The sequence below is a fragment of the Conger conger genome, chromosome 12, assembly GCF_963514075.1.
Source record: "Conger conger chromosome 12, fConCon1.1, whole genome shotgun sequence".
Lineage (NCBI taxonomy): Eukaryota > Metazoa > Chordata > Actinopteri > Anguilliformes > Congridae > Conger > Conger conger.
Window position 1 is genome coordinate 15825865 of NC_083771.1, and position 11038 is coordinate 15836902.

The 11038-nt window shown below is 43.1% G+C and overlaps 2 protein-coding genes across 3 annotated transcripts in view; one reads left to right on the forward strand and one right to left on the reverse strand.

Moving 5' to 3' along the window:
* The first annotated feature begins 1937 nt into the window (after positions 1–1937).
* marchf5l (membrane-associated ring finger (C3HC4) 5, like) lies at positions 1938–10071 on the forward strand. Of its 2 annotated transcripts, none has more exons than XM_061262800.1 (7): positions 1938–2082; positions 3290–3389; positions 5371–5573; positions 6985–7115; positions 7354–7537; positions 7901–8067; positions 8669–10071. In XM_061262800.1, exons 2-7 carry the CDS (start codon positions 3361–3363, stop codon positions 8828–8830), a joined length of 876 nt encoding a protein of 291 aa, XP_061118784.1. In that variant the 5' UTR covers positions 1938–2082; positions 3290–3360; the 3' UTR covers positions 8831–10071. The 2 variants fall into 2 exon arrangements, with proteins under 2 accessions (XP_061118784.1, XP_061118785.1); XM_061262801.1 differs by having other exon boundaries at positions 2006–2125.
* A 374-nt stretch (positions 10072–10445) lies between these two features.
* smc5 (structural maintenance of chromosomes 5) overlaps positions 10446–11038 on the reverse strand; it is a 25057-nt gene continuing 24464 nt past the window's right edge. Inside the window, exon 24 of the mRNA XM_061262798.1 lies at positions 10446–11030. Coding sequence (XP_061118782.1) covers positions 10887–11030 — 144 coding nt within the window. The 3' untranslated portion in view covers positions 10446–10886. The remainder of the gene's footprint in view (positions 11031–11038) is intronic.

Below are 11038 nucleotides of genomic sequence, written 5' to 3' on the forward strand. Positions count from 1 at the left end.
TTTAATTATGTAGTTAAAAACAATTTTGTTTAGCTTACATTTTTCATTCTTCTACAGCTTCAACATGTAATCACCAATTTAATCAAGTTTAGCATATAAAAAAGATAAGATAACGCTTTCTTTATCATATGTAGTTTTATTCAATATATTTAATATAAAATATGTAAAAATATGGTTCCAGTTGGCTTTATCTAACGTTAACGTTATCCACTAGAGGGCAGCACTCTATTCGTATTTAGAGTGAATTTCCTCACAGAGCAACAATTCGGTAATTTGATATGGAAGATTATTAAATTGACTTGTAATAAAACGAAATGGACTACATTAAAAATAAAACTGTTCAATAAATCCCAAATGGTGTCTAACATGACCTATTGAATGTCATTTTCACTCCCTAGTATCTGGAATCTGCATATCTCCAGCCCAAGAGCTCAAATTGCGCTAGAATCTCGCCGACTTCCGAGGTAGTTTTAAGCAAAAGTGTTTGGCCAAATGAGCAAATGAACTCCAGGGATGATAGCCAGGGGTGTTCTCTAAATTTCCTGAAAAGCACAAGTTGATAGGACACTCGTAGCCACTATGGCGAGTGTTTGTTTGACTGAAGTGACTAGCGAATTCTCAAAATGGCTTCTGTGTTGAATAGGAAAGGAAAGGATAGTTGATTCCAAATGAACCAGTAGCATGTGATTGGACGAACAAAATGTCAATCTTTCAGCCCTGGACACAATGCATGGTGAGGCCAGGCCTCCGTTGCCCACCCATTTTCAGTGATCTGGCCAATCACATATTGGCATGAAAAAAAATGCATTACATTGACTTCTATGAAAAGCTAATTTCCTAGGGGAGGCCTGGCCTCCCTTAATACACACTGATAGGGAAATCTGGCCTGTTGCTTTACAATTGCAATATTGGGTTTTAGCCATGGGAAAATTTAGATTTATGAACAAAACTAAAATAATATGAATATAAAAAAATAAAAAATCTGTTTTTTGTTAAAATAAATAAATAAAATAAATATATTTATTGTTCTTTTTAAATCTCTCTCTTCTCTCAAATTATTGGGGAGGCCAGGCCTCCTCCACCTCTATGGAGGAGCCTCCACTGATATATATATATATATATATATATATATATATATATATATATATATATATATATATATATATATAAGCTTTGGCCATACAAAATGTACTGTTCTGTCATGCCAATAAAGCAACTTTAATTGAATTAAATTTCATTGATAATATCAAAGTAACAACATCATCAAAAGAATAGGCTATGACACAATGTGGATTCATGTTATCACCGATCTCTTCGGCTGAGAAGCGATCTGTGTGCAGGGAACTCAATTTCAATTCAACTCAATATGCTTTATTGGCAGGCAATAAATATGTACATATTGCTAAATAAATGGAATTTTGCAGACGCTGTGTTATCCAGAGCGACGTACAACAAACATAAAACATACACGAATAAAACATGAACAATTAAATGAACAGTTAACAAACCAAACAACAATGACATTAATAATAGATAAATAGGGTTTGTCTTCATTGTCATCACAGCCTCTCAGGCTATGGCAGGTAGAAATGAATTTTGCTACCAGGGTCACGCATCTCCCATCCTACTTGAACTCTCTCTCTCAACCCTTTTCAGCGTATCAATCAATGAGTCAATCACGGCCGGTTTGTGCGCGGGTGTGCGCGTGAACAAGTCCGTGCAGTGTGACCTAAAACCATGCGGACCAAATTTGAATAGAATGAATCCTAGATCTTCTTCTGTGTAGCTCAGAAAATAAATCCGTCACTGGAGAGTAATTAGTTCACAGTGAATACATTTTAGAGTTGAAAAGTACGGTCTAAAATAATATCTTTTGGCCAGGGTAAATTCGCAGTTTTGAATGGACTTCAATGGTGAAAATGTTCAGGGGCAAACTGCAATACCTTGAGTAACCACTAGAGCTTCTCAGAGAATGGCAATCCATTCCCTGGCCCCCTGCTTTAGACACAACCCGGTTGGCGTGGCTGGATGTGAATGATATGTCTAGCGCCCTCCCGCATCAGTCAGATGCCTCTTGTATAAGTAAGTATCGAGCAAGCCGAGTCACGGAGCTGTTTACATACAGGCGAGTTTGTTTGTTAACATCTAGTCTAACGTTAGCTATCATGTGAAGATTGGTCGTCACTTTATTTATACCAGCGTATTGTTGGCTAGCTGAAGTAAACATGACCAGTTAACGTCTCTGAAAAATCAAACGTGTTAACGTTACCTAGCTCTATGTGAAACAAAACCAAAAGTTATTTTGCTAGCTAGGTAGCTAGCCAATGTTAGTCATTATTTTCAAGTTCCCGAAAATTACCTAGCTAGTCTAACGTTACACTGGTTACACCGGTTAACATTAGCTAGATTAATTTACCGAGCTAGTCTAGAGCTAGCGGTATAGCTAGCTAGTGCTAATAGTTATATTTTTAGTTGTAATGTTATAACTTAGTTATGACGGCAGCTAGCTAGCTTGTTATCGCCGTATCGTTACCCTAAAATTGACAACGACAGCCAAATTAGTTAGCTGAGATTTTAAGGAACACGGTGTTGTTACATACTAGCTAGCTAGCTAAGCTAATAATACACGCTGAAAATCGAGTTTTCACGAATGCTGTAACTGTTAGCTAGCGTAACGTTAGTTATAGCAGCTAACAACTGTCAGTTGCGCTGTTAGCGTTCGCGAATATCTACAATTGCCTATCTAGGCTAGTAGTAAGTTAGCAAGTCTAACTAGCTAGCTAGCTCTAGCTAAACAAATTAAACGTTTTCAGTAAACGTTGAATTTAATTGACATTCAAGAGATCCACGTGTGTAAACGGCGATTTCTGGTTTAAATATTTTCATATGATATTGGAATATCAGTGCAGTTTGGCAATTGCTGATTTAAGTTACGGTTTTAAAATGTTGTTTAGACAGCTGGCGGAAGTTAACTTAAATGAGCTACACCGCTGTCTTCACGTTCATGTCTTGATAGCATACTACCTAGCTAGCTTTGTAGCCGGTTAGGAAAAAGGAATTTAGTAATCCTTGGCTTAAAAAAACAATTTTTCTCCAAATTGGTTATTTGAACACATATTTCACTTTCATTTCTCATTTCATTTTCACTTTCCTTGCTGTCGTTTATGACAGTATTAACGTTTATTAAGATCGCTTGGATGAACGTTTTTGGATATCGAAGCATAAATCGTATGCACAAGCATGCTTATTATAGCTCTAGATGAGTTATGTGTTTGTCTGCTTTGCGCAGAACCCTTGCCCAGCCATCGTGCAGATCGACCCATGGTGAGACGGGTTCACGGTGACCCAAGCTGACACGCCATGGCTTGTGTGGAGGAACCTCCTGAGAAGTAAGGATGCAAAGTCTCATCTCCCTAACTTGTACATAGTTTCTCTACCAAATAATGTGTGCACAGAAATGCCAATAGTGTGCATATAATCATTTAACTGTCAGTGAACTGTAAAAAAGGAACACACAACCTTCCATAATAACGATTTTTGCAAAAATGTACTTATCAGAACAAAGTACCAGTTGATTAGGCTTACCTTGCTTGTCTAACAAGCTATAGGTTACCCTAGGAATGCTAGCTTGCCAACCCACATAGTTATAAAGCTGAGATGGAGTCGTTTTTGTTCATGATATTGTTAACTACCCCTCAGCATTTTTATTACACATTTTATTCTTCCAGGCCTCAGAAAAGTGATTGGAGACATGGTTCCATATAATTTCTATTGTAAAAAAAGGTATTAAAGGTATTTTCCAAAAACATCTGGACCAAAACGATCATCGTTTCATAGACTACAACACATAATGAAAAAATGGGCTGATAAGGTTTTCTTTGCTTGTTAAATCATCTTGGGTTTTTACATTGAAGTCAGCGGGCAAAAATCTCTTCTGCGCTCAGCAGCCAGACTCCCTGTGCCTCACTGCTGAGGTTGGCAGAGCGTTCCAGTCTAGTTATACACTCACTGAGCGCTAGGAACACCTGTACACCTTCTTATTCATACGATTATCTAATCAGCCAGTTGTGTGACAGCAGTGCAATGCACAAAATCATGCAGATATGGCTCAAGAGCTTCAGCTAATGTCATCAACCATCGGAGTGGGGAAAATTTTGATCTAACCCCGTGTTTACACTACGGGTGCATCCCGATAGCTGGAAAGTGCATACTCCTTCACTCCACTACCACCCTCCTCCAGTCCGTGCCCCGGAAACCGCTCTTTGTGGACTCCCTCGTCTGACCCATTTTCGATGTGTACGAACAAAATGGCTAAAACTCTGCGCTCCTCCACTCCACCAATGAAGTGTACAACGTTGTATGTTTTAGCGGAAGTCTTTTCACATTTCTGGATGACTTCATCATGCTCACGCCCACATACTAGGAAAACCCAACCCACAAAATCTAGCACCGTTCAGATCCAGGAGAACTTCCAATTCCCCCAGTTATGGAAAATATTTAGGCAAATTTGTGTGTCATTATTATCACGCATGTCATCCTACCCAGATTGGGAAATGTCATTTTGTTTTTATGGCTCATATCCTACAAACAAATTCAGCATTTTGAAACGGGGAAGCAGATTTATATAGGCTATGTGTTTGTACATAAAACCAGCACGACTCTTCATAAGCACAGGAACTAGAATTATTTCAGTAGCCTACATAAATATGCATGGATGAATTTAGTCAACCATTTCCAAATGGCATATTTATTACCATTTATTACCATTACATTAGGAAATAGTTATTTTTGAAAATGAACACTGAACCCTGGAAAACAATAACTCGCATAGGAAGTGCCCTATAGGCTAGGCAATGTTTCACTCATCTACAGAAATGTTTCTGAATTGGCGTATGCGAGATGCAAATGACAATAGCCAAGAAAATATTAAATATAAATACGGTATTCAGATTGGACACATTGGGATTCTGGGATTACAGTAAATAGTTCTGTTTGTTTTGATTCTTACTTTAATCAAATGTTGCTGGTTACATATTAATTAGTGTCCTGAGGCGAACCGCAATGTCAGGTTCTTGTTTTTACAGGCTACTATATCCTACCATGCAATATGCAATTTGTGCTTGAAATGTACAAGCGATTTTATAGCTTTAAATGGGCTGACCACGTGTATGATCTCTTAATTGGCTATGGGAATATGTGTGGGGCAAAATAAATAATGATTATGACCGGGCTATTTCCTCAACACAGGACGTCGACTTTGATTGTTCCACTCGTTAACTCCACTGCCCTGCCAGAGAGTGTGTGTGTGTGTATGTGTGTGTGCGCGCGTATATATATGCCCACGCCCATATGACCGTGTGTGTATTGCAGGCACTGCTGGGTGTGCTTTGCGACTGAGCGGGAGGACCGTGTAGCGGAGTGGGTGAGCCCCTGCAGGTGTAAGGGCTGCACAAAGTGGATCCACCAGGCCTGCCTGCAGCGCTGGCTGGATGAGAAGCAGAAGGGCAACAGCGCCGGAGCCGTCAGCTGCCCCCAGTGTGGCACCGAGTACCACATCGTCTTTCCCAAAATGGGTACGTGCGCTCACACCCTCTGCCCTCAGGATTCTCCCCCTCCCTCCCAGGACTGTTTCTTTTCCTCTACGGAAGACTTTTTCCTCTCCCTACCTCCAGGACTGTTTCTCTTCCTCTGCGGAAGACGTTTTTCCTACAGCACGCATATGCGCCGGGGGCAGTGCCAGGAAATACAATATGAAATTTAGATGTCATCTCCTGTACAGTCCCCTCAAAAAGCATTGGAACAGCAATTCCTTTGTTTCAGCTATGCACCGAAGACAATTGAGGTCATGAGATGACAGATCCAAATTTCATCGTTTATTTCTTGGTATTCTCATCTAGATTTGTTAAACAACTTAGAACATAACATCTTTTGTATCAGACAACCCAATTTCTTGTTGCTCAGATGTGTCCTGTGAGAAAAGTAAGCCATTCTGAAGCTTAGAAAAGACGGAAAATCATTTTGTATAGTTTGTACAACAACTTGGAATGTCCTGAAAAAGAAAGAAACCACTGGTGTACTAAGCAACAGGTGGACAGCTGGACCAAGGAAAACAACAGCAGTTGACTGTCATTGTAAGAGCTGTGTAAAAGAACCTCAAAACGTCAGTCAGTGACATCACAAACGATCTCCTCAGGGCAGGGGTGAAGGTATCTCAATCAAGCGTTCAAAGAAGACTTAGAGCACAGCATTTTAGAGACTAGACCACAAGATACAAACCACTCATCAGTAGTAAGAATCGGAAGGCAAGTGTATGAGCCAGAGATGAGTTCTGGAACAAAGTTTTATGGACTGGCTATTCCTGAAGTAGCGAGCCTTCTCACCTCTCTTTCCCTTGCCACCTCACTTCTCCTGACCTCATCTCTGGATTTCTGATCTCAATAACTAAAATAACCAATAAAATATTGTTAACATTCATTAGTTTGCTAGTGAGGCAGTTAGGATCAAATAAAGTTTCCAACTCGTTAGCTAGCGTTAGTTCGCTGGCTAGTTTGCTGCCCATCAAGGGTGAGCTAGCTACATAGATCACCCACAGAAGTTTGCACTTTGCTTGCTAACACAAAAGGATAAGAGGCTAAACAGTTGTCAGAATCATCCAAAAACTGTAATGGCAGCACACCTAGCTGTTAGCTAACAGTCTCTCTGTCAAATACAGCAGCATCCAAATCTCAGGTCCGAGTGCACGGGGAAAGAGGCTTGCATTCTTATTGGCTGCATGTATTCAACACAGGCAACGTCGCGCAGGCCTTGCAGGTATTGAAGTGAATAGAAATTCAGGACCTGAGAAACTGAGGAAACTAGAAACTGACCGGGGTCCACCCCTCCATTTCCATCCCTGTGGATACCTTGATACAGAGTACTGGTCCCCACCCTTCTTTTCTTTCTCTCCCCTAATCTCAATATTCTCCCTCTCCCCATCTTCTCCAGGCCCCCTGGTATACTTCCTCCAGCAGCTGGACCGGGTGCTCTCCAGGATCAGCCCCTTTGCAGCAGCCGGAGTCGTGGTGGGCACAGTGTACTGGTCAGCGGTCACTTATGGAGCAGTCACAGTCATGCAGGTGGGCACAGTGTACTGGTCAGCGCAATGGTGTCTGAATGGCATGTGGAGAGGCAGTGAACGGCTTGAAAAGCTTCCGTACATCAACCTGCCAGATCCAGATGTGCATCTGTGCACTCCAGGGACTGCACCCACCATCATCATCTCCTCACCTCATCCCATTCCCCTCCGCTCTCCCCTTCTTTCTCCTCACCTGTCCTCATCCCATTCCTCTTCGCTTCTTTCTCCTCTTCTCCAAGGTGGTAGGTCATAAGAAGGGGCTGGATGTGATGGAGAGGGCAGACCCCCTCTTTCTGCTCATGGGGCTGCCCACCATTCCGGTCATGCTGGTGCTGGGGAAGATGATTCGCTGGGAGGACTACATCGTCAGACTGTGGCAGAAACACTCCACCAAACTGCAGCTGCTCAGCGGTGTCTGGCCAGGTAGGGCCCGACAGGAACAGGAAGGAATTCTTAAAGTTAATTAACTTTGTATGAACTGAATTTTCAATTCTAAAAAACTGAGAAGCTCATGTTAGTAAGAGAGGCAAGTTGAACACATCAGTGCGAGGTCCATCACACGGCCTGTAGCGTAGTGGTTAAGGTAAATGACTGGGACACACAAGGTCGGCGGTTCTAATCCCGGTGTAGCCAAAATAAGATCTGTACAGCCGTTGGGCCCTTGAGCCTGCATTGCTCCAGGGGAGGATTGTCTCCTGCTTAGTCTAATCAACTGTACGTCGCTCTGGATAAGAGCGTCTGCCAAATGCCAATAATGTAATCACACGGGTCTCTGGTATCCTGCAGGGATTGGCCGGCCCGTGCCACGGGTGCCGGGGGATGGGGGTTACAGCAGCGACCACCTCTCAATTTCACGCACCCTGTGCGGTGCCCTGGTCTTCCCCTCCATCGCCAACCTGGCGGGGCGTCTGATGTTCCGGAGAGTTCCATCCAGCCTGCAGCGCACCATACTGGTGAGGGGGTGAGGGTGGATGAAATGAGTGTGGAACAGAGAGGAAGGATAGAGGGTGACGTCAGGGAGAGTGTAAGGGAGCAATCGAGAGAACATTTGGGACGGGTGGAGATAGCAGCAGGTGAACACGGCTGATCTCGTGTTCTTCACTTCACAATACCAGCTTCATGGGGGCCGCGGTGACGCACGGCCAAAGTAACGGACCTTGATGCAGGCATCAGTTCGTTACAGTTGCACACCGAGGACCGGTTCGATTCCCGGTCCTGTCAAAAGCTGAGTTTGGCCGGCTCTGATGGAGCGGCATAATTAGCTCGCTGCTCCAAGGGAGGGACTAGTAGGGATGGCCGCGTGCATGGCTGTGAGACGAGACGGCTTGAAGAAGGCGTGCTGTTCTCCCTCTGGGCCGCCGATGGGACGGGGGTGTAAGCAGTGTATCCCCCAGCTAACACTAATTGGATTAGATAGGGTACAATTGGCTACCAAATTGGGAGAAAATGGGAAAAATCTGAAAGAATTATTCCCAAAAAAACCCCCCAAAAAACCCTATACCTGTCAAACTGTCACACGCCGGCCCATCTGACCGCTCTTCCTCCCCCTCACAGGGCGGCATTGCGTTCGTGCTGATCAAAGGCATGCTGAAGGTGTATTTCAAACAGCAGCAGTATCTGATCCAGGCCAACCGCCACATCCTGAACTTCCCCGAGAGGGAGGGGCTGGGCGAGGGGCCTCAGGAGGACGACAACGAGGACAGCGGCAACGAGTGAAGACCCGGGGGGTCCGTCCGCCGGCTGCCCGATTAGAATGAACCGTTGTGTAATCTAAAAAAAAAAATCAGCTTTTGTTTCCTTTACCTCTCAGCTATTCTCCCCTTTCTCAGAATGTGCTTTTACTGTGCAATTATTTATTAATAAAATTATGTGATTCCTTCTGTTTTTTTTTTTTTGGTTGCATTAAGTATAGGGGAAATGCCTGTGGCACCACTGTAGCTAGGCCAAGCGGTATGAACTGGTGGCCAGTCCTGTGAACACTGTCCAGTGTGGCTGAAGTCAGGGGTCGCGACGGGAAGGCACATGTGCTCCTGATCCGGGGAATCGGGTCCTTTGAGCAAGAAAACATCAGCGCATCCTTTGACAAGTATTTTTTGTGAATCCAACTCGCCCACCTCCCGATGGGTGGAGCTAGGGGCAAGAAAACTGAGGAGAAAAATAAGGTATTGGAGTGAGCCCCTCGAAATTTAGAGAGCATGAATTATGGCAATGGACATTCCTGAGAATGTGGGGTTAAGGGCCTTGCTCAAGAACCCAGCGGCTGTGCAGGTCTTACTGTGGCTACACCGGGGCTTGAACCACTGATAAAGTCAGTCCCTGAGTTCCAGCAGAGTTGGCAATCGTGTTGGAGTACCTGTAAGACAGTGTGTTGACGTCTTTTCGTCTGCCAACCCGGAAGTTTCTTCCGCTATGGGTTTTATTGGCAGATTTCCAATGCTGTTCTACAACTAAAATTACACCCCTTAATACCTCAGCTGTGAATTTTGAAGCAGTTTCGGTGGATCCAGTAGAGAGTATTACTGGCTGGATTAAATTATCTACAACTATCGTGTTGTTGGACACAGAAGTAAACTCCCTTTTTTGTAGAGGTATTCAATAGCTGCATTGGACTGCTTCCTTACCTTTTCAGGTTTGGTTTGGTTATTGAGGCTAAAACTATGACTGATCATGTCGTAGTGCTTAGCCCTTTGAGTAAATTTGTCTGGCCCCACTTCCACACCTCAAGCAATGAAAGCAATCATCCTCCCCTGATCTTTCCTTTTTGCGTTTTGAAACACTGCTGCCTTCTGATTTGTGGATCTTGGTTTTACCTTTTACTGCAACCATCTTGGAAGCTGTGGTTTGGGATTTTCTTTCACATTCACTTTTGTGACTGTACCCTGTTATTTAAGATAGTTTGAACCTTCATCTTTAGAAATTGAATATTTGTTGCAACTTAATAAAATGATTCATTTTAATATGGTTGAGTTGTACATTTTGATAAGGTTGATCCAAAAGGTTGCTCTGCACATCAACCAATTGGGCAATAATAATTGATATCAAACCGGGGTCAAATACAATAATTATTTTGGATCTAAATACTTTTCTTCACTTGACTTTGATGTATTAGAACCTTCAAACTGCTCTAAAAAAGTGTAGACCCTGCCATCTGGGCCTCTAGGTTGGCTGAACTGCATCAGGCAAGATCAAGCGCAGAAAAGTATTTGAATCCCAAACGATTTGACCTAAAAATGAGCCTTCAGCAAAATGCATTTCCTCAACACACATCCAGGGCGGGCAAACTAAAGCGGCAGCCTCATAAAATGTTTGCCAAAATTCACTACATAAGTCCTTTCCACAGAGCACAAGTGAGAAACAACTTTAATTCCCAAATATGAAAATACACAAACGTATTCTTTTGTAAAAAAAAAACCGGAACAAACAGCCTGCTTACAGGCAGTCAGAAGCGACCAGTGATTAATGGAAAATGACCCTGAAGAAATAGAAATAGCTGTAGAATGAATATGTTGTATAAGCAAGCCTTCTGAACACCTTGGGGGTCCAAATCTGACCCTTAAAACGTATGCTGTTGTAAAGCAGCTCTTATTTATAAATGTATAGGAAATGTACACACTAGCAACAAAGCAGTCCTGGAAACCAACAAACTGCAGAACAATTGTTTTGTTCTCTGTACTGTGCAGTTTCTAAAGACTGACTCTTTGCAGGTTTAAATGTGGCTGGGTGGGAGGAGTCCATTGGTCAGCCACGTGTTTGTTCCCAAGCCCTGAGCGTGTCATTGGTTAGCCGCGTGTTTGAGTTTGCGCTGGGAACGGCGGATGAAGCTCTTCAGTTTCCACTCGCTGGCCGGGAGCATTTGCAAGCCGTTGTGGACACAATGTACGGTCATCTCATCTGCATACGTCAGGTTCTGTAGCACCTGCAAGA